The 26191-nt window shown below is 44.2% G+C and overlaps 2 protein-coding genes and 1 long non-coding RNA gene across 3 annotated transcripts in view; 1 reads left to right on the top strand and 2 right to left on the bottom strand.

Annotated features, from left to right (window-relative positions):
• Nucleotides 1-1288: 1288 nt before the first annotated feature.
• COLCA2 (colorectal cancer associated 2) lies at nt 1289-11461 on the bottom strand. Its single transcript, XM_011976957.1, is given in 8 exon segments — nt 1289-1960; nt 3408-3637; nt 5048-5102; nt 9206-9300; nt 10763-10819; nt 10822-10945; nt 10947-11143; nt 11230-11461. Coding segments are annotated over 8 exon segments (1134 nt in total). The 5' UTR covers nt 11237-11461; the 3' UTR covers nt 1289-1591.
• Nucleotides 9816-11474, top strand: LOC105537388. The gene is made up of 2 exons (XR_001005704.1): nt 9816-9882; nt 11152-11474. It is a non-coding gene; the product is annotated as an uncharacterized LOC105537388 (long non-coding RNA).
• Nucleotides 11475-21275: 9801 nt separating this feature from the next.
• Nucleotides 21276-26191, bottom strand: part of LOC105537385 (chromosome unknown open reading frame, human C11orf53) — a 32006-nt gene continuing 27090 nt past the window's right edge. The window contains exons 3-4 of the mRNA XM_011976956.1: nt 23302-23603; nt 21276-22029 (exon numbers count right to left, since the gene is read on the bottom strand). Of these exons, the coding sequence (XP_011832346.1) occupies nt 21628-22029; nt 23302-23603 (704 nt within the window). The 3' untranslated portion in view covers nt 21276-21627. The remainder of the gene's footprint in view (nt 22030-23301; nt 23604-26191) is intronic.

Raw genomic sequence — 26191 nt, 5'->3', positions numbered from 1 at the left:
TCAGCCCTGGAGGAGAAGAAACAGGGCTTTGCTATCTTTCCGACCCAAGCTTGGGTGCCTACCGGCTGGGTGACACTGGACAGGTGAACTAACTTCTCTGAACCTTAGACTCCTCATTTTGCTGTCAGTGTTGTGAAGATTAAATTAGATAATGAGTGAGAATACTCATAGATAATTCTGGCACATAGGACGTGCTCAGAAAATGGTACCTGTGGCCAGTGCTGAAGGTACCAGTATTGCTGCCATTGTTCTGGAACTTGAGACATGGCAAAGGCTCTTCAGACTTCACTTCAGGGATTAAGTCCTGTGCCTTAATGCCCTCAGCAAACAAAATTCAACAGTCTAGCCCAGCATAGGTAGATTAATAACTCCTCTTTACCTTGAAAGACAGCTGGGCTTCTTCAAATAGATTAATCAGAGGAAGTAAATGCTAAAATTCAAGTGTAAACAACGTAGTCAATCCTATAAATCAATGTGTAAGCATGAGTGATGTATTTTTAAGAACCTAAAGCCAAAAGTTCAGAAATAGAAAATAATGACTTCTCAACTTTGGGCTGCATTAACTATATGGCATCTGTCAAGAAAAAGAAGATGATCTATTTGCTCAGAAAGCAACTCAAAGCATTGCTTTAGAAAGGAAAAAGAATGATCTACAGGCTAACATAGCTGTAGGCAGCATGTGCTTTTTGGTTATCCTAATACTTCACTGACTAATGTTAGATAAGAGAAACTAATGGTTCATAAATGTATTTTCCTGATGTTGCTCTAAGATGTGCCCCTCATCTGGAGGTGAGGCAGGGTTTTCCTTTTCCACCATCCTAGCTGTGCCTACCCTCCATGCCATGGAAGTCAAGGTATTCCACTGTGTTTTAAATGAATATATATATATGGAGTCTTTCTCTGTCATCCAGCCTGGAGTGAAGTGGCGTGATCTCAGCTCACTGCAACCTCCGCCTCCCGGGTTCAAGTGATTCTCCTGTTTCAGACTCCTGAGTAGCTGGGATTACAGGAGTGCACCACCACGCCTGGCTAATTTTTTTTTTTTTTTGTATTTTTAGTAGAGACAGGATTTCTCCATGTTGGCTAGGCTGGTCTTGAACTCCTGATCTCAGGTGACCCTCTCTCTTTAGTCTCCCAAAGTGTTGGGATTACAGGTGTGAGCCACTGCGCCTGGCCCAAATAAAAATAATTTTGAATTCATGAATCCATAAGAGTAAACCATTTGAGAGTAATTAGCAATTTCCAGAATTAATGGATAATGTTCAAATCAATTAAAAAAATCCAACAGTTAGTAATACAAAATTATTTATTAGTAAAAAAAGAAGGAGAGAGCATTTGTTCATTACACAAACAGGTAAAACAATTGAAAGTTTCCTATAAAAATTTAAACTATGAGCATACAAAGTAGGAGTGGCACAATGACCGGATTTGAGGACTTCATATGAATGCCTAGCATCAGAAAATTGGAAATAGTGACATATAAACTGTGCTTCGGATATTGTGTTACCAAGTTGCATATTTTGTACTGTCATCTAGACGTGGTAGAAAAATAGATATACCCGTGCCATGTTCTGAATTACTGTAATTTCTATTAACTATAGCAGATGTCACAGTTTGTTTCCCTCTTATAGAAATCACTGGTGGCGGCTGCTGAGGGGGCAAAGTCCACACAGTTTGTGCTCGGGTAGAAGTACTCTGCCGCCTGGAGAGCATCCAAGTCCTCTGCCTCACACGATGCGCAGTAGCAGATGGAGGCGGTGGCCGAGGAGAAGCAGCTGTACTGGGCGTGTGAGGGCAAGTGGTGGTAGGAATGGTCTTCTGGGGGGTAGCCACAGGTTCCTGTGTCCAGAGAAGCAGGGGAATTGTAATTCTCTGGAGCATATGAATGCAGCTGAGCTGGTGAGTAACTGTAGTCTAAGGAGCCAGAGAGAGTGGAGGAATTTGAAGGTGATCCCGGGATCTAGAGAAATGACAACCAAGAAACAAAAAGCTTAATAACTTAGACAGGATCGAAAGAACTGAACAGTGTGGGTTTACCAATGCAGAGTGAGAAAATGAGGGGTAAAAAACCAAACCAAAGCAAACAACACCCAACCCAAGTCTGCAGAAGTAATTTTATTTGCTGACTACACGATGTCATGACACCACAATCTATAGTTACCTATTTCTTTCCCAACAATAAATTGCCTTGCTTCCCTGGCTTCCTTTGTTATAATCCTACTTTAGAGGGTGCTCTGTTCTGAAACCACAAAATCCCACTGTGCTTCAAGTCACCTGCACATCAAATCCTGCTGTAGGCCACAGTCTAAGATGCAGGTGGCACCCTGGATGTTTCTCCTTACCCTCACCATGGAGAATCAGGTGATCATACAAAGGCATAACTTGGATCCTCAAGGATCTTAGAGTATCTCCGGGACATGCCAAGATGAGTCACTACCTGTCCCGCCACGAAAGTCTTGTTTCCTGGAATGAGAGCTACTGTCTGTTTTCTCTTAAGCAAGTCTGCAATTGTTACTGAGAAAACCTAACTTGGAGGCTGGGAAGGAACTGGCTCACTGGGGCCCCATATTTTCCCCGTGACAATGCGCATATTCTACAGAGTTAATTTCCTATCCCCTCTGAAATTTAGTCTGATGCCCACACAGACTTTTGACAACCCAAAAGCAAAAAGTATTTACATTCCTTAAAAAAGAAAACCTTATAACTTAAGGTTTACAAAAAAACCCTGTGAGTCTCTAAAAGACAACTAAAATAACTAGTTTCCACTAATAGAAACCTTACTTCATTTTGCAGGATAACACATTTTCAAACATTTAAGATCCACCAAGAACAACCAATTTAATTTTTTTCAAAGATCACGGCTTCATTTTTACTAACCATCTCAGACCCAAATGAGTTATTGTGCTTATAGCAGACTAAAACAATCAGTTAGTAGAGCCAGTTCAACGACAAAACAAAGCAAAACCTCCCCCTAACGAAATGAAGTTTGGTACCATCTATACACAGCCTTAATTCCATTTCCAAGAACTCAAAATTCCATCAAAAAATCTAAGAGCCATTGTTTAAACCACTGACTTCCAATCAGTAGGTGTCTTGACTTCACAGTTTAAAAAACATTAAATGAATATTGCCAGGAACCTCTTTTTATTGCTACACACCAACTTACTTGGTGGCCTAAAAATCTAAATCTTGGGAAATCTGAATTATGTGTGTATCCAAAGGTTTATGCCCTGCAGTGTGTGGCTACTTCTATACATTGACTTTTAAATTCTTCTCTGCCTGTTTCCTTGGATGATTTCCTTCCTGATAGTTTTTGTATGATTTCCCACGAGGCGGTGCAAACTCATAAAGCACTATTACCCCATAGTTAGCAACAATCAGGTATATAAAAAACTGAGATAAATTACCAGGCTCTGGTTAAAGCAGAAAGGGGTGGCCTGGAAGCTGTCTGGGAAATGGTGCGGAGCACTTTGTGTGGAATTGAGCAAAGGCTCCGGGTGCATCTCTGTCTGAAGGTAGGAATCAAATATCTGGTCGAGGCAGCTTGAGTTTTCTTCACATGAAACACAACTGGAAAATTCTCCCCGTTGAAAATAAGTGGGCGTGGAAGAAATTGGTTCAGGTTCCAAATATAGTCCTAGAAGAGAAAGGAAAAAGACAGGTTTTTGCATAAAAATTGCAAAACACAGATTTGAATGGAGATCTATACTCTGAATATTTACTATGTCTAGGGGGAAAAGGGCTTAACGAGGCCAGAAAAGTAAACAGGAATGCAATTTTGACTTTTTAGTTGTCCTAGCTAATTCAAGCTCTAGGGAAATGAATGTGGTTAATAATGTGGAAATTGGCTGTAAAAGTGGTTAGGGCAAAAATAAAAGGATGGTGACCCAATCTGTGTCCAAGTGTCACAGTCAAATAATTGCTCAAGCTTCCCCTTTCTTGGACTATAAAACCATGGACATCCAGCCCCTACCGGCAGTTCACGTAAACCTCTCAGAAGTAACTGACAGAGTTGTTGAGGCTTTGAGAAAACTTCTGATGCTATGGGAAATAATTCTCTTGACTTAGGGTGATTGCTTTTCTGAACTTTTCACTCTTACTCGGTAACTTAAGTTTGGAGGAGAGAATTTTGAGAAGTGATTTAAATGATAATGCAAATGATAATCATGGAAACCAGGAGCATAGCGTACCAATTAGCACTACTGGCTTGAAACTACAAAAAGCAAAAATGTTTTCTCAGTGGACACGCTAACATCATAATGTGATCAAAGTAAGTTGTTAAATGTCAAACAAGAATAATCAGCAAACATTACTGCTTTTCCATTTTATTATTAATAGGCCCAATTTGTGATAATTATCTGTAAATGCTGGAAGAAGAGAGGATTAGAGTGTTCTCATCAAAGGGACTAAAGGACACTGGGTTCTTCTTGAGGTCTCAAGTTCTTTAGAGTGAAGCTACAGTGACACATTTAGTGGGGAGCGGCCATAGGCAGAGGTTTCCTTGAATACGACCTCCTTAAACTCTTAGCTGTTGAGTAGCAGAGGTAGGAGTGTTTATGTAATTGAGTTATTCTTATTGGGCTGAGAAAACCTACACTTGTTTGAACTGCTTTCTGGGAAGAGAGAAGGGGAGGGAAGCCCCTGTCGGCTGGAAACTAAAGGAACAGAGCAAAGGCATTATTTGAGTGCCTCGGGATGTTCTGTATGCCATCTAACAGTGCACTAAAAAAAGATAAGTTCCTGAGAACAATTCTGATTTTGCAGTTCAGTTTAGTTACTTGGCGATGAGGAACTGGAATAAATGTGAAGAACAAACTCTTGGGACAATATAGCAGAGAGTAGAGAGTTCAGAAATGAAGACAACATTTGTGCTTGTTTTCTTGCTGGGCTTGCATGTGGAGTGACTGTGGCCTCTTTCACCTTCTGATTGGTTGGATTCCAATTAAATAGTGGTGCCTATCTTAACCCCTGAATCAAGCACTGAAAGACTTTCGAGATGGACTTTTGAAAGAGTGTTTGAGGGAACTGTAATGCTGGCTGTACTGACCTGCAGAAGATGGTGCAACTGGATCTGAAAGGTGGACACTGCTGCCTCCAGACCGCTGTCAAAGCAAGAATATCACCGTGAAGCAGGCTGAAAGAAAAGTTCTAAAGGGTAAGCTAAGACATTTTGATGAGAACTATGTTTCTGCTATAAGGTAAGCCAGATTCCTCCTTCTCAGAAAAAGTTGCCTTTTTAAATACAACCAATGTTATGTTTTATTTAGATTCAGTATTTATGTTTGCTTGTTTGGGGAGTTTTTCCCTGATATCAGATTCTTCAACTTAAATTTTAAAAGTGATTAATTTTGACTAAAAAATTAATGGAAATAATTTTATGTGGCAAAAATGTAACAGTTTGAGAAAATGCAGCAAAAGGCTTCCTATTAAACTATTTGATTTAAAATTGATAAGGACTAACATTTATTTAACCCCAACTGTCTACAGCTTAGTCAATTATTTTTCTCAACATTTTTGTATATCATCTGGCTACTTAGCCTTAGGGATTCGTTTCCCCAAAGAACACAATTCCTAATTTTAATCCTGAGTAGCTAAAAATATTCACATGTTCTTAGTATACACGAAACATTAAAATAGAAAATATTTTCTTAAAGCTATAGTTGGTGAGTTGGAACCTACTTACATTCTAGTTAATGGTCAGGAATTATTCCAGTACTTTGTATGTTTTGTGCTATTTTCTATAAAAGTTGCTTTTATTTAAACTACTGTATTTAAATACTTGAAAGTTTATGAGACTGCTCTTTTTAACTATGTAAAGTAAAGCAGCCTGCATTTTTCAGTTGAATTGATAATTATACTGAGTAATTTAGTTTTTTTTTTGTTTGTTTGCTTTTTTTAATTTCAGGTGGTGGCTTTAAAGTTTAAAGGGACCTGCGTTGCTCTGTGATTCTGTGCTGGGAAGCCGAGCTCACCACACCTCTTTTGGGTTACAGGGCATACTCACTCCCATACCGTGAGCCACAGGGAGAGCTGTGCAGGCAGCCACTGCTGAAACAGGAGGCAGCATTAATTTTGAAAATGATCTGTGCTGTAATGTCATGAACCAGGAAGCTGGAATCCTTTACCAGCTCTTTATGCAAATATTTGGCTGCAGCTTGAGCTGAAGGACTTGGAAGGAGTGTGTATTAAAAAATCTGCCTCATTGTAGAGCTTTCCTTAACCCCATTTCTCCCCCGGATTGGCCTGTTTGTCTGCCTCCTCCCCATGTTATCTCCCTGAGGTGTGTTTACAATATCCTACTTGATATTATCTTTCGAGTCATGGGTTCGCTTTCTACTTTGCTCCAAGAATACAAAGAAAGGCAACTCTGTCTTAGATTTCAAACAGCACAAAAATTCACAATCTACAATTTATAAGAACACATCAAGACTGTTTAAAAAATTAATGATTTAAAAAAAGAAAGGTAAATGATATCTTTTGATAATGACTAACTCAAGTTTCCTTTTACCCCGAAGGCACGTGTGTGTGTGTCTGTGTGTGTGTGCACATGCACATGTTTGCAAACTGTTCTGGCTGAAATAAGTTTTTTAAAATCAAGTGTTCCAATCCGGCATACACACAGTTTCTTCTGGCACTGCTTGAAGAATATTTGAGTTCTTTACTGAATATCTGTCTCAACCTATAACTTCCATTCATGATTGCCTTCTTAAAATTTCAAATTGTGGATACTACTCTGACTTTATAACAAATTAAGATAGATTTCTTGCTGCTTTGTAGTATTTGATATAATTAACTCTTTCCTTGGCTTAAAGTTCCCCAGAGGCATCCTTCAACAAATGAACAAACTGGGGATCATCTCTGTTATACCAGAAAGGCCTACACTAAGGAGCAGGCATACATCATCCCCTGGTATCTGCTACCCTTGCCTACTAAGTGCGCTCTCACAGCTTCCTTAGAATCCCAGATGCTTCCGATGGCTTCCAGTGAGGGATTTTACATCTGGCTGTTGTAATTAAATTATATGCGTGTTACTCCTACTTGCTTGCGAGGCCATGGGTTGATGCAGTCTTCTGGGAAGCAAAGGAGAGCAGGCTTTACTCTGCTGTTCCTATAAGACACTGGTTCAGAAATCCTGCTTTATTTCTCAGGAGGGAATTCAGAGAAATTTAAATAAGAAACCGGTCAGATACACAAGTGAAATGTCTTACCCTTGCTTTAGCTCCTGTAGTGAGCTAAGAAGGGAACAGTGGCCAGACCCATCTGTAAGGGCCCAGCAGCAAGTGCCACACTCACAAGGGGCTCTCCAGGTGCAGCTGAGCAGAACTCTACCGAGTAGCAAAGCTCCTTAAGGAAACATTACATTTTAGAGCAGAACTCTACCAAGGACCAAAGCTCCTTAGGGAAACATTACATTTTATTATGAATGTCTTGATGACGTTTTTCTCCAGAAGCATTTTCCAGTTCCCTTGTACCTGGTTTTATTAATTAGATAACCATCTCTGAACTGAAGGGGTTGAGGCTGTCAGACTCCTGCTTAGTATGGTCAGATCTGCAGAATGATGAATTTAGGGAGTAAAGAGCCAACGGAAGGTTTTTTATATTACACTAAGAATAAGGCCTTAGTCCTACTTTTAGCGTCGCCACGAGCAACTTCAAGGTTTTGAATTTTACCTGTAATCGAAGGACGGATCTCTGATCTACTTACCTCTGCTGGTTGTTATAAAAACTAAATGAAATAGTGGCTGTGCCAAAGTGCTTTAAAAGAAGAACCACTGTGAAGTCCTCTAGAAACATAAGGGAGTGTTAATGTGTTACCTGAAATTCTACACATGGAGGTCCTAGCTTTTCCAGCTGCATGTGCTGTATATGCCAAATTGCAGCTGGCTCACATCTGAACTCTAAACTCTGAGCAAAGGGTATGATTGAACATTACCAAAGAGCTGGCTTTCAATCCTTGGTTGGAATTTTATTTTAGTTGCTTTCCCCAAATAATATTATTATTTCTCAAATAATGACCACTAACATTTATTGAGCACTCACTATGTGGAAAGCATTCTTCTAAGGGCTTTGTATGCAATAACTCGATTAACCCTCACAAAATCCTATCATCCCCAATTTGAAGACGAATAAACAGAGGCAAGAGAGACTGGGTAATTTGCTTGAGGATACACACCATGGAGGAGCTGAGACCTGAGCCCAGTCCATCTGGTTCTGGAAACTGTGTTTACCTCCCCTACATCATTTGCCCCCTCCCATTTCATGAAGTCCAACTGTCAAAGGCCTATTTCATGAAGTCATGTATTGCACATGAACAGTATCAGGCACAAAAACTGTTGTGGGGCCGATACCAACGGGCTGGAGAAGGACCAATCCTAACAGGCAATACGAGCCCCAGCTGTCAGATCCTACGTTCACACCCAAACCAACCCCCAAGCAATTGTATGACGGAGGCTTTTTAGGGATGAGCTGCCCTCTCTTGGGCAATAATCTCACCTAGTTTGTTTGGTTCTGCTGCTGCCCTGAGTGCCTTTGGCAGTAAGGATACACCAAAGGATGGTGTATAAAGTGTCAGTTCATAACTGAGCAGTCATTGCTCAGTTCAATTTTGTAATAACCTGGAACTGCTTAAGGTGTTGATACATTTTAAGGAAGTGGTCCTGTACTCCAGCTGTCTTTTCTGCAGAGACAGGGCCCTTTTCTGCTAGATACTTTGGGTGACTGATGATTTACAGATAAATGATCTCAGAGGGTGAGTTCCAGAACAATGAGGAGGGAAGGGAGGATGTTCTACACAGTTGCTATCCTGGAAGGGGCCCCTAAAATGAGGTGAATTTCTGGGAGAGATTTTCTATGGGTCTGCAAGGGCTGTACATTCCCATACACTGTCTTCCTAACAAAACGATGTCTACTTACCTGCTGGCCGCTCCTCCCCCTGCAGAGGACCAACACACTTTTTATACTTTACTTGCATCCATGGGGGATGGATGGGCTCCCCCAAATCCTGAGACCCACGACATGCCCCAGCTGTCCTCTGTAGCTTTCCGATTGGGATGCATTTGGCTACAGAAGTCATAGGAACAGCAGAGAAAGGCCAGGTCTGGGGATGGTGAGTGCGTGGGGCCTTGGGTGGCCTCCACACCTTGCAGACACAGGGTTGAAAGAGGCCTGGCATGGGCTGCGGAGTGAGGGAAGGGCTTATGCTTACGGTTCCCCCGGAGGCCGCCTGGTGTGCCCGTCTTTGCTGCAGCAGCTCCTTCACTGTGATCTTCACTCGGACACCTTGATACACCTTCGGTTTTTCTGGAGAAAGGCAACTGAGTCAGTGGTCGAGTCCAAGGTCTGGGTGCCAGGGTGCAGAGTGGGGGACCCTTTTATAGGCAATGGCACCCAAAGTCAAGTTTCTAAGTTCGGAGAACACACACACAAAATGTCAAAGGATGGTAAAAACCCAAACATCTCAGACTCGAAAGAATGAAGAGTGGCTGAACAGGTTTCAGGGCCCCGGTGGGAACAGAACCCATGGAAATTTGTGAGGCCACCTACCCCTGGCTGGGCCTCAGTCCTAGGCCAATAGCATACAGGTTTTTCTGCTCTGGAATGTGGAGACCAGTGCAGTGGAGCCCACCACTCTGGCTAGGCCGGGGGAACCTAGGCTTTCAGACCCAGCCTGCTGAGAGAGTGTATTATGGACCTGGGGAGGGGCCAGGCCTGGGGCAGGGGGCTTTCTCCGATTATGGCGTCTCATGTAGCCCTCCCCACTGTGCTGTTCCCACTAGCGTGGAAGTCCCGAGTCCCCTCCTTCTCCACTTGGCCAGGTATGGCTTCTGTACAGTCTCCGACCTCTGTGTGCCCTTGGTCTGGAAGCCAGCCCTGGAGCAAGCGGTGAGGTTTGGCCAGCCCAGTCCTCGGCCGGCGAGGGACCTGCCAGACTGACCCTAGTAAAGGGGCCAGGCACGAGGAACTCCCTCCCTCTCTCCCTTCTGTCTTTTCCTTCTGCGCGCTCTCCCTCTCCCCTTTTCTCCGCCTTTTTCGCGCTCCATCTTGCCCTCCTCCCTCCTTCGCCCCCGCTCGTGCTCTACCCTTCTTCCCTTCTCTCCCCACCCCCTCCCTTTCTGGGGCAGGCGTTTCTCCGAGCGCACTGAGGCTTCGGGGCGAGTCCGCGCAGCGCGAGCTGGGAAAAGCCGTCCGGGGCTCCCGATGACCCTGCACTCCGCCGGGAGGCCACCCTTCGCTAGGGGCCGCCCCCGGGCTGGCGGGGCCCGGTCGGACTGCCCCAGCTTGCGGGAGCTGGCGGGCGCGCGCCAGAGAGGTTCGCTGGGAGGGACCCCTGCGCGCTGGGTGCAGGGGCAGCCTCGGCCCCGGGTCCCGAAGAGCCGCAGTGAGTAGGTTGGGAACCAGCTGTTTGGCCAAGCCGGCCGGGCGAGCTTTCAAGGTGGAGGTGGCCGCAGGAGTCCTGGGTGGCTCCGGCCCTGACCACGACCCTGCAGTGAGCGTCCAGGAATCCGTGGGGAGGAGCTGGGTGCGGCGGCCGAGGGTGGTCGCGCGTTCAGCCTGGGCGCCTGGCGATAGTGCCAGGATGCCAGCGCCTCGCCTGGTCACTGCGGGGACCGCAGCTGGACAGCAGGGTTCCCCCTCAAGCCGGATTCCAGGAGCCAGGGTCTCCCTAGGAAAGGGGATTGCGCTCTTCCTAGCCCGGACCCAGGGAATCCCGTGCCCAGCCCGCAGGGCCCAAGCGCCGCGCTCTCTCCGCGCTGCAGCCTACCGCAGCCCCACCACCCCGTTCCTCGATCGGCTCCGGACTCCGCGGGCGGGCGTCCCTCGGGTCCGCGCAGGGACCGCCACTGCTAGGTTCATTGCAGCCGGCGCGCTCTATCCCGGTCCCAGGTTCACTGTAAGCCTCTAGCTCCCCCAGTCGCCGCTTCTGGGCGCGCAGGGTCCGCGCCGCGATGTCCCAGGACACAACAGTGGATACGTGGTAGGGCGGGCGGGGGCCTGGGGTACGCGGACGTCCGGAGCGGCCAACTCGGCCTCTGGGCCTCTGCCCTCCGGGACAGGCGCTGAGTGGGAGCAGCCACAGCGTGGCCCGCGCCCTCTCCGGATCCCCGGCCTTTACTCGCATGCCTTGACTTTGTGCCTCTGTGTTCTATGTAGGAAAAGCTGTGGAAACACACCCGGATTGAAATGCCCCTGGCCCGCCTGACCCGACCCCAGGAGAAGCAGCCGAGTTACCCGACATCGTGGTCAGCAGGAGCCGGGTCGGTGGCTGGATGCTGCCGCTGCAGGGACTCAGCGCCTGGGAGGGCTCCTGGGCAGGGAGAGAAGCAGAGATGCAACATTTTTAAAGTTTCACAAAGCATCCGGCTGCACCCAGGTCCCTGGAGCAGGAGACAAACAGAATTAATGTTTTATACCTTCGGGTATAGGTTTGAGTTTTTTCCCCCTCATGCCAAGTATTTAAAACCTCTAGAAACCCATGATTTGACAATCAATGATTGCGCGATACTTTCAATTTGAATATTCAAAGGCTTAACAAAATGGACTATCTTCTGCAGAAATCCTGCACACAGGCACCCCACAGAGAGTCCAGAGAAACAGATAGTGAGACCCCTTTGGGTCCTGGCCCTTCCTTTTATTACATTTTGAGCATTTTGTCCTCCTTCCCACAGATAGAGCAGATGTCCTCAAAGATGCTCTGTATTTCAGCCTTCAGGGCAGCTAGGGAGCCAAGAGTGACTTAGGCTGCCCCGGCCATGAAAACCAGAGCCAGACTGGCTGACCAGACTGATTCCCGCATCCCCCATCTGTGTTTTGAGGGAAAATCCCAGGTTTTGGGGAGTGAACATGGCAGCTAGTGGGTGTGGCACAGCAAGAGGTCGCTCTGGGCCCAGGTGGGAGGCCAGCGGCCTAGCAGAGGCCTTCGCTCTGCATCTCCTATTTTTCTGACTCCTTCTGGCTACCAGGGGGCTTCCCTACCCCTTTCATCCCGCTCTTTCTGGGCCCGACACTCTGGGGTTTCAGCTCAGAATGACTGCCCATTAAGACCCTTTGCTCCTCTGTACAGAGCTGGGGATGCCAGAAGCCTCGTCCTCTGGAGACTTTGTGACTCTGGGTTTCACTACTGCACTGTGAAGTGCCCTCTTTGCTTTTTCTCCCTCTAGAGCCACCCCTGCTTTTTTGCTGTGGGAGCACATGTTAGGAAACAGTGACAGGTTTGGCTCCTGCTCATTTTAACTGAAAGGATGTGGACTTGGGTTCAAGCCTTCTTCCCTTCGTGTGGGAAGTGGGAGGGACTTGGAATCAAGCTTCCCCTTGGTGCAGGCCTAAGTCCCTCACTAATGTCTTGGGATTCTACTGGGTCACCTTCTGTGAGTACTTACTGTGCCTCTTCCATGTAATTTGGAAGGTGAGGAGACAGGAATGGTCCACAGAGGGAGAGGGTGCCAGGCCAAGTCCTCTCATAGCCACCCACCCCCTCCGCAGAAGGGGACAGCAAGAAAAGACAGAGAGGCACGGTGGGGTTCCCTTTGCAAATAACCACGATATTTCCAGGATTCCAGACCAGGCCATGGTTTTTAGGCCTCTGCTCTTTGTTCTCTGAGTTCTCAGAAATGCAGAAAGTGTAGTTTAGCCCCAAATGCCTCTAGAAAAAGATTGGGGTGCCCCCAAAAGTGTTAAGTACAGAGGGAAGCACACAGAGCTTAGGGAAAAGACAACTGAGAATGACGAGACTGATAGGAATTGCTTGGCAGCTGAAGCCACATCTCTAGGGGAGAGGAGTAGGCCTGGGAACACCTGAGGTGGCACCTGGCAGTAGAGGGCAGGATGGATGTATTGAAATCTGACAACTTCCGGAGCTTCTTTCTACAAATGCCCCTGAGCCTGTGTCCTTGGTTTCCCTGATGGACCAGTCCTGAGGAGGGGAAGGACAGTGGGAATGGAGATAGCACCTCGCCTCCCTGCATACCTTCTTCCCCACTGTGCCTGGGCATCACCCCCTCTGAAGGAACAGTGAACCAAGCAGCTTGGAATCTAGGGATGGTCTCTTGTCCTCATAGCTTCTTCCGTTACTTCTTTTCTTTGCTGCTCTCCTCCTTTTTGTTATACTCTTATTTTTTGGTTTGCTTTTAAAAACCTTCTCTTTTTTTTTGTTGCATTATTGTTTATTTCTTTCCGTATTTCTTTGTCTCTCTTCCTGTCGCTGCTTTCTTCCATTTCTTGTCTGCCCTACTGGTTTACTCCCTGGCTTCACGTGTGTCTGTGTTCCCCTGTGCTGGTCTGTCCTCCCAAGGCTTTCAGGCTTCATCTCCTTCCTAACCTCTCCTCTCATGTGGAGATGGACAGGGATGGCAGGAGCATTGAGTGCTCTTGGCAACACCATTGAAGATGATGCTGATGATCGGCTACCCTGTAGAGAAGGCAGGCCAGGCTGGGTATGAGGGGAGCTCCTTGGAAGTCAGGAGATCTGTAGGGACAGCAAGGATTTCTTTGTCCCAACCTCCAGCAGCCTGTCTGGGTGCTTCTGTGTTGACCTTGTTTCTGGGATGGCCATCTCAGTGCTGTTGCGGGCTAGCAATTTTGGAAAACTGGATTTGTCTAGGCCTGAGCCCTGTTTGAGAAAGAAGCTTCCCTCTGGTTTGTAGCCCGACATTAATGAGTTTTGGTTCCTGTTGTTTCTATAATTACAAAACTCCAGCACAGGTATTTAAGAGCCAAAGGCCATGCTTGTGGAAGTAAGGGAGAATCTTTCTAAATGGATCCTGAGAATCCTCCTTACAGATCTGAGTGGATGATCAGGCCCAGAGCAACCCTGAGACCCCAGGTTCCCACAGCATTGGCTGTTCTTCATAGGAGACTTCACAGGAGACCCATTATTATTTACTGGACATCAGATGCTATATTGTATAGCATTCACATTCCACAGGTGAGGACAGGCTCAGAGGAATAAGTGGCATGCCAAGATCATTGAACATATCAGTAGCAGAATTAGGATTCAGACTTTGATGGGTCTAACTCCGAAGCCCTGGCTTTTTTTTTTTTTTTTTTTATGCCAAGATCATTGAACATATCAGTAGCAGAATTAGGATTCAGACTTTGATGGGTCTAACTCCGAAGCCCTGGCTTTTTTTTTTTTTCTTTTTTTTTTTTGGAGACAGAATCTCACTCTGTCACCAGGCTGGAGTGCAGTGGCATGATCTCAGCTCACTGCAACCTCTGCCTCCCGGGTTCAAGTGATTCCCCTGCCTCAGCCTCCTGAGTAGCTGGGACTACAGGTGTGTGCCACCACGCCGAGCTAATTTTTGTATTTTTAGTAGAGAGGAGGTTTCCCCATGTTGGCCAGGATGGTCTCGATCTCTTGACCTTGTGATCTGCCTGCCTCGGTCTCCCAAAGTACTGGGATTATAGGCGTGAGCCACCACGCCCGGCCTTTGCTCTTAACTATTGATGTTTTCTTCCTGATCTTTCCTACCAGAAGCTTTTAAACTTTTTGGACTTTAACCTACAATAAGAAATCCATTTTACATGTTCATGTGTATCTATAACAACATTTGTATTTCTAAAACAAACTTTTCATGAAACAATGTATACCTATGTATGTGAGGCAGTCTGATATTTTCTATTCTAGTCCACCTTTTCCATTTCATCCTATTTATGGAAAATATATGTTGGCTGGGAGTCACTAAGTTAATTTAATGACCCACTAATAGGCTGTGAGTGGCATTGGAAAAATACCTGCTTGTAAGATATGCGAACACACGTTTCAAGGTTGTTTGTGCATGTGGAAATATTTTGGGGTGCTATCTGTTTTACCATCAGTTTGTACGAGGAGACTAAGACAGTGTAGCTTGCTGACTTGAGAATGTTCTGTAAGGACTGGAAACTCTAGAACCTTGAAGAAACGCCTGACTAGAGGTGAGGGTAAGCTGTTAATTACACTGATTACAGTTTGTGCCTCTTAGACTGAGAACTCTTCCCTCTTGCTGGGGGCATTGCTACCCCTAGGATGTTTGCCCTGAAGTCCTGGTAGTCTCTTTGGGGTTTTAATAAATGACTGAAGTAATTGTTGTGGGGTTTCAACAGGCATTCATAGGCACCCTCGCTTGGCAATATAACATAAGGTTTTGATGTTTGGGTGTTGGAAGGGATCTTTGAAGTGCTGAGAGGGACTCAGAGTCTTTTTCCAAAATCTCTGCTTGTGTCTGTCCAGCTTCTGGCTCCATTGCTTGGCTGAGATCCTGGCCCATAGTAGAATCTGTGTAGAGGAAATGAGAGCTCACTATTTGTGAGGCAGCCTGTTCCACTATTGGACTGCTTTAAATGTAGTGGTCACTGATTACGCTATAATCCAATCATGTATTAATTGGGCACCAACTATGTCCTAGGCATAGTTATCAAGTACCAGGAGTACAAAAATAAGTAAGCCTTGATTTCTGCTATCAATTATTCTTTTCTCCTACTTCTGTACTACTGCTTTTCTATTGTGAGTTTGTTTAGTTCATTAATTGGTTCATTCATTCATTCATTCATTCATTCAACAACCATAAATTGATGAGCTACTCTGACCAGGTCCAGTACTAAGCCTGAAGAAGTTATGCCGATCCCATCTCCACCCCAAGCCTTCTCTTTTTGAGACTCCTCATTCAGTTTCTCTAGCTCTTCACATATCACTGTTTTTCAGATCTCTGACTATCCTTGCCTTTGACCTCAGAAATCCTGTATTTGACCTCGACCTTCTTATACCCAGTTGGCACCCAAAGTGATGGGAATAGATTAGATTTCTTTTCAAAGTTTTAAACTGAATATTTTGACTGAAAAATTTTGGCAGTCTTTTGTATGCAAATGACACTGCAGAGCATTGTTGCCCCCATAATGTAGGAGATTTTATTCAACTTAGGCACATGCATATTAAAAGACTTTTAGTATAAGGAAAAGGGATAGTTTATTCCCTCCAAATTTGACTACAGCTCAAAATTGTCTTTATTAATGCAAAGTTCTTTTGTCGCCTTGACTTTAGGACACTGCTACTGAACTTTGTGGGAAATACCAAGTTCCAGAAGATTGAATACATTCAGGAAACAAATGCTTTTTGGGCCCTAGAGTGAACATTTGGTCCATATGACAATGACCAGGAAGACTATTAGGTGAAGGTTTTTTAATGATTTGTGCTACATTAGTCTCTTCCCATAAGACATATTCAAAGTTTTAACTTTTGCTTAAGAGGATTCCATGGGGAGCAAGCATTTGATAATTCATCCTTTAACTAAGAAAAACACCATCATACACGGCTTGAAGAATTCCTCTTCTATTACTTAAAATGTTTTTACTGTGCAACATTTAAGGCACACAAAAACATATAAAGAATGCCATGATGAAAGTCTATGACTATATTATCAAGCTTAAGAAATAAAACAGTTGAGTCATCTTTCATTTATGACTAAATTAACTTATTAAAACCATTAAAACTTTTGGATTATTCCTCTTAAGATATTTTCTTAGGAGGAAGTTTAGCAGGGACATCTATCAATTTTCCTAATCCAAAAGAGCTAATTCCTAGATATTGTATGTTTGGTCCACATTTTTTTCCTCTTGGAACTTCTAACATTTTTTACTGTTCTTCTTTTTTTTAAATTGTACTAACAAAGACATTCATATTGCAAATCCACATATGTAATTTATCAGAGGTGATAATTAGAGGATACTTCTTTTTTTTTTTTTTTTTTTTCTTTTTTGAGACGGGGTCTCACTCTGTCTCCCAGGCTGGAGTGCAGTGGTGCACTGCAGCCTTGACCTCCTGGGCTTGAGCAAACCTCCTGCCTCAGCCTCCCAAAGTGCTGGGATTACAGGCATCGTGAACTGTCACACCTTGTCAGAGGATACTTCCGTATCAAAAATCAAATATAATATAATGTCATCATTTGCAAATAACTATAGAAGATTTTAATGTTTATTTAGCTTGACCTTTGAGGATTCTAGTTCCTGATTTATTTATCATACTTGTTTTAATCACACCAGGGATAATGATCAAACATCGAATAACTTTTATTTGTAAGATTTCTTAGCAACAGATCATAGTACATGTATATAGTAAATGAATATATCAACATTTTTTCTGCGCTATTTCAAAGTTTCGGTAATTTTACTTCATAAAGGAATCTAAAAATACTAAACCAGTCATCTTAAATATATTGCCACTGAAGCCCAATATCCACCTACTGTCTGAATTTGGAGAGAGTATGTCTAATGTTAGATGCTAAACATTGTGAGAATCCTCTCAGACACTGGTTTCAGATAGCTGTCACCCATAGAACTAAGGGCTAGAAAGTTATTCATCTTTATGGTATAATTTTAGTTCAATCTAAAAAAAATTTACTGAGCGTCTATAATGTTCTAGGCCCTGAGCCAGGTGCTGGGACAGAGGTGAGCCATTCATTAGTCCTCCCCATGAGTCTCTTTAGCTGGAGAACCACTCTTTGTCTAGAGTATGTGATTTTGCACTTAACCTCTTTAGAGTCTATGGTGTGTGAGATGAACAGTGTAACATTGTTTTGCATAGAGAGGATACTGTAGACAGAACCCAATGATGGAGCCTTAAGTAAAGAGTATAATTTGGGTGTGGTTGGTAGAATCACTATAATGTAATGTGACTTAAACCTCAGACATCAATCGTTATTTTGGTACTTTAAATATAACTGATGTTTTATTCCTATGACTGTATTATTTAGATATTTAAATATTGAAAAACTGATCACAAAGATACTATAATACTTTTATACATGTGTATACATATGTATATATGTATGTCAATGTATATTTTACTATTGGCATTAGTAATTATTTTCCCTTTGTGCAATTTCTTTTAGAGTACTTCTGTCTTTTCCCCCTACCCCAATAGTACCATGATATTGTATTATTAACTGAGCTATAGCAAGTCATAATGATCACTTGAAATCATTTATTAAATAAATGAGGTAAAGATGTAGTTTTCTTCTTTCCTTTTTTGGGGTTTGTATAATATTGTAAGAGGAATGCAAATGCCTTCAACTACATACTGCGTGTGGTTCATGGCATGATTGTCTATATTGCAGTTTTTGCATGGGCAAATTGTGCTCGATTTCTTTTTGGCATTACCATCTAGTCAGCTTTCTTTAGTGGTTTGAATTTGACATACCATCTCTGATTACTTTAAATCTTAAATATATTCTGTGTCCTTACAAGACCTGAAAGAGATGGAGTGTTGAACTGGAGCTCTTTAATTTTCTCTGACTTTCTCGGGAAGGTTGTAAGTCAGTGAAGAGCAGGTTTAAGGAAGGTGAGGGAGAGAAGAATGCACCTATTTTTGTATGTTGGCATGACGCATTGTTATGAAAAGGTGCGGTTAGTCCCCACATGTTGTAGAAAATTGGCTGGGTGTGGTGGCTCACGCCTGTAATCCCAGCACTTTGGGAGGCCAACATAGGCGGACCACTTGAGGCTCGGAGTTCCAGACCAGCGTGGCCAACATGACGAAACCCCATCTCTACTAAAAATACAAAAAATAGCCAGGTGTGGTGGTACATGCCTGTAATCCCAGCTATTCAGGTGGCTGAAGCAGGAGAATCGCTTGAACCTGGGAGGTGGAGGTTGCAGTGAGCCAAGATTGTGTCACTGGTCTCCACCCTCCAGCCTGGGTGACAGAGTGAGACTGTCTCAAAAAAAAAAAAAAAGGAAAGAAAGAAAGAACGAAAGGAAAGAAAACAGAGTACTTGAAAGAAAAATGGGATGGGATAAGGAAATAGAATTAATTTTCCTGTCATAATTTTGTAGCTTGATTTCACCTTTTAACAAAGTATTCCTTGAACAATAAAACAGAATCAAATTAAAATATATGTAATACAGAGACACATGTCAAACTAAGCAGAATTCTTAAAGATCATTTATTATTTGGAATTATTAGCACCAGCTCTACTCCCCCGACCCCTTTTAGACTAGATAACTGAAGTGGACTCTAGCAGGCATACGTGGGCCTGGGTGTGTCTCTTTTTTATAAGTTAATTTAGTCAAATGCTATGAAAGGGATTGGAAATTTTAAGAAGAATGTAAACATCATCATGCTCCCTGTATTTCCCTCTGTTCCAAGGTCTGGTTGTTGAGCTGTCTTTGTCTGAGAGCCAGTGCATCTTCAAGTTGTTAGGAGATGAAGGAACGCATGAACAAGCAAAATATTCAGTGTCATAAATCACATGAAAGTTAAAGTCATGTGGACCCATATTTATGATTTACACATCCATTACCATGTTATTGGTACCCAGTAACAAATGGTAAGCAGTAGAGGACAAATTATTTTAAACTTTATGACGCCAATCTAGGAAAATGACTCTGAGGCCCTTGTGAAGACCTCTATACCTGCAGAGAGGGCCACATGTCTTCTTTCTGATGCACAGGCCTGCTCTTCAGGTATCAGTAACTGCTGAGTGACAGATGGTTCTGCCAGCCATACTGGGAACCAGGACTGAGGTTGCAGTCATGCTGGATTTAGGAAAGAACAGTTCCTTTCTTGCACAGTGAACGTTGCCACTTTTCACTGAAGAGCAAGCACTAAGCAAAGCAAAGTTCAGGCTGCCCAAAGGAGCTGGTGGAGGGGAAGGAAGTGGGGCAGGGGTCCTGGCAGTGCTGCCTAGGAGCAGAGGGCCCCATGCGTTCACTCTTGATCTGTTCCCTGAAGAATGCTCTGCCTGGAGGGAGCCGAAAGGATGAGGTGAAGGAAAGCTCACTACCCAAGCATTTCTGGTGGTACTCCATAAACTAGAAGAGTGTTTGCTTAACCAGAAAATACCCTGAAGGCCTGGAAAAAAAGGAATATAAATTATTGGCTTGTAAGTGTGAATTAATCCCCTTATTGGAATGTCTGGGCTTCTACCTTGCTGAGGTAGAGTATGGGACAGTCACAGAGGATGTGATGGACATTGTGTTCAGGGGCTTTGGGCAACGAGAGGGAAAATGAAGGCCTTGGCCTCCAGAAGATGGAGAGAAATGGCATTGGATCAGGAGGGACCAGAGGGTGGAAAAGATGTGAGAATGAAGTGCAGAAAGACAGGTGGTAGGAACCTTGGAAGAAGGGTGCAGGTACAACCCGGGAGCCTCCACTCATGCATCTGCAAAGTCTCAGTGTATACCCGGCATGTATGATGAGCTTGGCCACAGATAGGCATGCTGGAATTATGCTGGGAACCCAATTAGTAAAGGCACCCACACCAATCAAATGTGGACAGATTCATGCTTCAGATGTCAATATCTTCATTGACACATAGTAAGAGCTGTACATTTCCGACCAGTAAGCCACCAAATAGGAGGTGCTGTTTGTCAAGCTATTGGCTGTTTGTCAAGCTATTGGCATGGTATGTCCTTCTCCAAAGCCCCGTTGCTTCTTGTTGTTTTGTGGTCTGTTTCTTGCAAACAGTTTAGTCCTATTTTCTGTATTTTCTTTAAAAGGTATGAGGTTGGTTGGTTGTGGTGGCTCACGCCTGTAATCCTAACACTTTGGGAGGTTACGGTGGGTGGCTAGATTGAAGTCAAGAATTCGAGACCAGCCTGGGCAACATAGTAAGACATTGTCTCTACAAAAACTAAAAAAAAAAAAAAAAAAGTAAAAAGTGAAAAATGAAAACACTAGCTGGGCATGGTGGCATACACCTGGGTCCCAGCTACTTGGGAGGCTGAGGTAGGAGGATTGCTTGAGCCCAGGAGGTTGAGGCTGCAGTGAGCCATGATTACACCACCATACTCCAGTCTGGGTGACAGTGAGACCCTGTCTCAAAAATAAAAAAAAAGCATAAATTTCCATTTGATTACAGAATGCCTATTTTACTCATTCATGCTGATAACTGCAGGTTTACTCCATCAGAGAGACAATGTCTGGTTTAATTAAGGCCATCATTGATCAAAGAAAATTTTTGGACTTTTGTGGATTGAACTAATGTGGGGACATCCTGGGCTTTAGGATAGACTCAAAAAATAACTTTGTTATTTACAAAGCCGTAGTCTCCTGATCTCATCCTCTTTTATGGACAATAACGTATTTATAGATTGTGCCTTTTTTTTTTTTTTTTACTGGGCTTTTACAAATCACTAAAATAAGGCATAAATATATGTATATAAAACACTCTTTCAAGTCACATGCTATAAAATGAGTTTTGTTTTATGTGGTCATATCTATATTATATCCTATTTAGTGTCTTTTACTGAAGAATACACATAGTTTATAACTAAGAAACATTTGACAGGAAAATCGGTATTTTTTATGATCTGCATAAACTTTTTAATGTAATTTAGGAAAAAAAAATCAGTGCCAAAAATGATACTTCAAAGATAACAGAAGATTCAGAACATAATGGGTTACAACAGTTCCAAAAAGACCACATTGTAAGGTTATCTTACTAGAATACGGTCTGTGATACATTTAATTAACGTTCTGTTTTATTTCAGTGGGGCTACGGTGGAGAAGGTTACAAATAAATGCCCTCGTCCACTAACAAAGGGCGGCATTGTGGCTTATTCTGAAGATCCAGTCCTGAATGAGCTGACACACCTAAAACAATCTTCGAAATACACCTCAAGTTGAAGAAAAGCCCAGAAGTCCTTTGGCCTTCCCCCTCAATAAGCTCTGCGGCATTCATATGACCCCCAGGGGATGCTCCCATCTTCTTTCGCCCAAGGGGAAGGGTCATGGAGGGAACAGGTGTCTGCTTCCTCATCTGGGGAGAGTGGCCCCACCTTGGGTGGTAGGTCGTTTGACACCGTCATGAAAGGGGTGAAGGGGTAAGGAGGTGGGGTGGGGTACCCCGGAGTGTGGTGCAGATCTTCCAGAGCATGCAGCGAGTAGGACTGAGCCCCAGCCAGGGAGGTCCCCCAGCTGGAGCCCCTGTGCTGGGCGGTGCTCCCAGACTCAAGCTGGGAGAGGCAACTCGTGCTGGGTGGCAAGGTCTGCAGGGCATCGGCAGACACAGGGTCGGGCTGGCTGAGACCGTCAGGCAACGTCTGCTCCCATGAGTCCCTCTGAGGAGAATGGAAAGGCCACAGAGGTTATTCTCTAGGTGACACTCTGATGATACATTGCGTGCTGCCAGACTGTGACTTCAGGGCAGCCTTCATCCCCTCTCTCTGCTGTCTGAAGCCTGGCTCTCAGGCTGCTCTTCTCTCTGGCTTTTGGCACTAGCAGTAAAGTTTTCCTCCCTTCCTACTCTAGAATTAGATTTGCTACAGATATTGAGATTCCTTTTCCCAGAAGACAACATTAAATGAGTGAAATGTGAGACTAATAAAATGCACATCCATGCAACATTTTACTGTGTACAATGCATGCTGCTTGGATTATTTTTGAGTCTCCCATTAGTCTGGGTCCTAGAATGCCGTTTATACAGTGGGGAAGGTCAGCGCTTGGCCCACTCCTTGCAGTAGACCTTCAACTCCATGGTGAGCTTTGGAGGGGACTAAGAAGCCCACTCTGTCCTCAGTAAGGCAGGAGGAAAGAGGTAGGAATCCCTTAAGTCTGGATAGAAAGATTTGGATTCATTCATGGCTCCTCTTGACTCTGAGCCCAACATTGCTCATCTGTAAAATGGGGCTTTCATAAATATATCCTGAGTTGTTGCAAGTATTGAATGAACACATCACATTTTCTGGCACAGAATATACTTAATAATGTGAATTCTCATTCTCTCCCTTTTGTCTAAAATGCTGTCTTTAGAGATTCATTCCTTTGTGGTAGAAACCTTTACGATTCTCTATGAGCATTAGCATTCTTCAGATCTTTACGAACTCACCTGTTTGGAAGGATTGAGAGAGAACAAGGATTTTTAGGCTAAAAATGTGGGGAAGGGGAGGCAGGGGACTTGGAAAGAAAGAGGAGTCCTATGTACCCTCCTTGGGAGATTAGCACCCATCTCATTACTGCCTAGCAGGTCTGAGATGCAGCTTCGGTGTTCCTTCCTTAGGGGCTGCAGGAATGGTGATGACTGGCACTAACAGGGTGGGGGAACATCAGACAGTATTCGCAGAGCATTAACAAAATGGATATAAATCCCGCTGTACATTCCTCCCGGTTCCAAGCCCTGCTTAGACCCTCCTGGCTGTCATGGCTAACAGGGATCCTTGAACAAGGCTCCCTCAGAGGGTGTCCTGGCATCTCCAGGCAGCTGCAAAGCAGCCTCAGGAGTCTGCAGGGTGAGCCAGACCTGGCTTCAACCCGGATGCCAAGCACAGCGGCTGGGCCAGAGGGTGAGCCTCGCCCCTCTTTTACTCCCTCACAGGAGGCCTCTGCATACTCACAAACAGGAAGTGAGTGGGGTCTCCGGGGAAGGGCGGCGGCAGGAGGGGCGGCAGGGTCGAGGCGCTGAACAGAGAGCCCGCGTTGGGCGTCAGCGCCGGAGGCCGGTAGTCTCCATAGGGCTCCGGAGGGAAATAGGGCTCCAGGAGGGCCGCATGGCTCTGCCCTGCGGAGGACTCACAGGGAAACGGCTTCCCCACGCTGGAGGTGTAGACGTCATTTGAAAACTGTTTACTGTTGTGGAAGTCTGAGTCAGATAAGAAAGATCTTCTGACACCGTAGTAACCTGACGTGACCGGCGAACCTGTTGCCAAATGAAAAACACATGGGCAGAAAGTTCCTCCCACCCAGGGCAGTCAAGGCCTCAGTTGCAGCTGAGTCTCTGCCTGGAAAATGATGTTACTAACGCGTGCCTGACTCCAGCGCTAACATGGAAATAGAGAAATGTCTTGAAAAGCGTGAAATATTCCTGCATTAGCCCAAATAACTGATGTTTGAAAACATTATCGCCTTTAGGGGTGAGTTCATTTTAGACAGTACGGTATCTGTTCGTTCATTCACACTTACTGAGTACCTTCCAGGTGCCCCAGGGCTGTGCTAGGAAGAGAGAAATAAACGAATCTTTTGGCATTCACATTTTAACCAAGGAAGCATCTTTTTCACAACATCGGAGCTACCTCTCCATATACATAGAACTGTTAACAAGAGGCTGCTCCTGGCCTGTTATCTGAGATCACTATCTCTGGATAAGGTGACACATATAACCCCACCTCAAATCAGAGGCAGGCTGTACTCTGTCTTTAATTCTTCGCACATGGACCTTACACTGGGTCGCACACCTGGCAGACATCAATAAATGACTTGCTTTAAAAGGGTTAGATGGCTACTCAGAAGCCAGTTTTAAAGGCCTGTGGTTGCAGGGCTTTGATGAGTTTCATGTTATTTGCTGCCCTCTTGTGGCCTCACGGAATCCTTCCCTCAACTCACCAAGGCCCTGCAAGTTTAGGCAGACGGTGCCTGGTGCTGGAAGTTTCCCTTGGTGGGCCGGGAGCGGTGGCTCTCGCCAGTAATCCGGGCACTTTGGGAGGCCGAGGCTGGCGGATCACGAGGTCAAGAGATTGAGACCATCCTGGTCAACATGGTGAAACCGTGTCTCTACTAAAAACAATACTTATCAGCTGGGCCACCGTGCCTGTTATCCCAGCTACTGGAGTCCCGGCTACTCGGGAGGCTGAGGCAGGAGAGTCGCTTGAACCGGGAGGTAGGTGGAGGTTGCAGTGAACCGGGATGGCACCACTGCACTTCAGTCTGGGTGACAGAGCGAGAGTCCGTCTCAAAAAAATAAATAAATAAAATTTTCCCTTGGTGGAGAGAGGGAGGGACAGAAACTGATAAGAGCTTCATTTAAGGTAAACGCAGCAGTGAAATGGTTTCCAAAGAAAAAGATGTGTTTGCTCAACAATAGCTCAGTTGTAGCAGAAAACACATGATCATTCAGAACATGTTTGAGGGCATAGACTTGAGGTCTATAAAACTTATGGTTTAATTGTTCCAGCTGGCCTTGGGTGTGATCTAATGCAAACACTAACACCGTTAGGTCACAGGTCACAAAAAGGCTGAGCTTGGCAGAAGATGTAAGTGCCTGTCTTTCTTACCTTACCCCAACCACAGCAGACCACTTCTGAGCTTCTGACTCTATAGACCCAGAATTCCAGCCCATTCCACAGGACGTGGAACTTTATATTATGCTCATTCCTCTTTCACCTGAGTCACAATGATCTTTCCAGCCAACCTGCAAGCCCAAGGGGGCAGAGCTCATGCCTTATACATTTTCTTTAAACCTAGTAGTATAACATTGTGTTCAAGAATGGCATGTGAATTTATTCATCCAGAAGAAGAAATCAGAATTCCCCATCAAAACCTATAGCACGATTCTACTCACTTCACTTGCCTCTTACCTTCTATAACTTCTAACCTGCTCATGCATTTGAAAACTGCAGTTAGGGTTTTCATTATAAGCATACTTCCCTGGGAAAAAAAATCTGTGCAACTGAACGTTAATATAAGGTTCTGTTTCATACAATGAATTTATGTTTATGAGAGTGGTTAAGGTTGAGAATATGAAAACAAGGTTTCCAGGCTCTCATCTATACTCCCAATTTCCAAATCAAAACAACCACAAAGAAAAAAGCATCTGCTCTCTTAGCATGGATTTTCTCTGTACAAAGAGAAAGGATAATTTCTAGATAAAGAGAAGCTATAGAATTGTTTTTTTTTTTTTTTTTCTGTAGAAGGCAGGAGATGCAACCAAATTTCAATGGCAGTATATATGATTGGGAAACAACATACAGGCATTTAAATATTCGGGATCCTCCATTGCTCTTATTCCTTTCCCTTCTCCAGCTTTGAAGGTGATAAAACTATTAGGGACTGTGCCGCTTCTGAGTTGAGCTAGATGAGATTGTCTTTGCCTGTGTGTGTGTGTATATGAGAATGTCCAACACTATTATTAGGAATTCCCTTTTTACATCCCCACAGGAGTATTTAATGAGACACAGGCATTGAAATGAATTCAAAATGCTGAACCAAGTGCCTGGCTCCCTCTGCTCGCAGGCTGCTTTCCTCTTTCTGTTTGAAAGCAGATGCCTCATCTCTCAGATCATGGTGTCAGAACTTTAGACATTTTAAAACTGTATCAAGGGCATAATTTATATTGCCTTTGCCCCAAAAGCTTGGGATCAAAGGGCTGCTTTCAAGACAAAATGAATTTTAAATTCAGAAATGACTGAATGAGTTCTGTTCTTCGCTGATTTTGTATTTTAGACAAAACTATTTTAAAGGAGCAGAGTTTTGGAAGTGCTGTAAGGTCGTTATGAAAGAATGGAAGCCCAG

This window comes from Mandrillus leucophaeus, unplaced genomic scaffold, assembly GCF_000951045.1.
Source record: "Mandrillus leucophaeus isolate KB7577 unplaced genomic scaffold, Mleu.le_1.0 Scaffold172, whole genome shotgun sequence".
Classification (NCBI taxonomy): domain Eukaryota; kingdom Metazoa; phylum Chordata; class Mammalia; order Primates; family Cercopithecidae; genus Mandrillus; species Mandrillus leucophaeus.
This window is presented reverse-complemented; position numbering and strand designations above follow the sequence as displayed.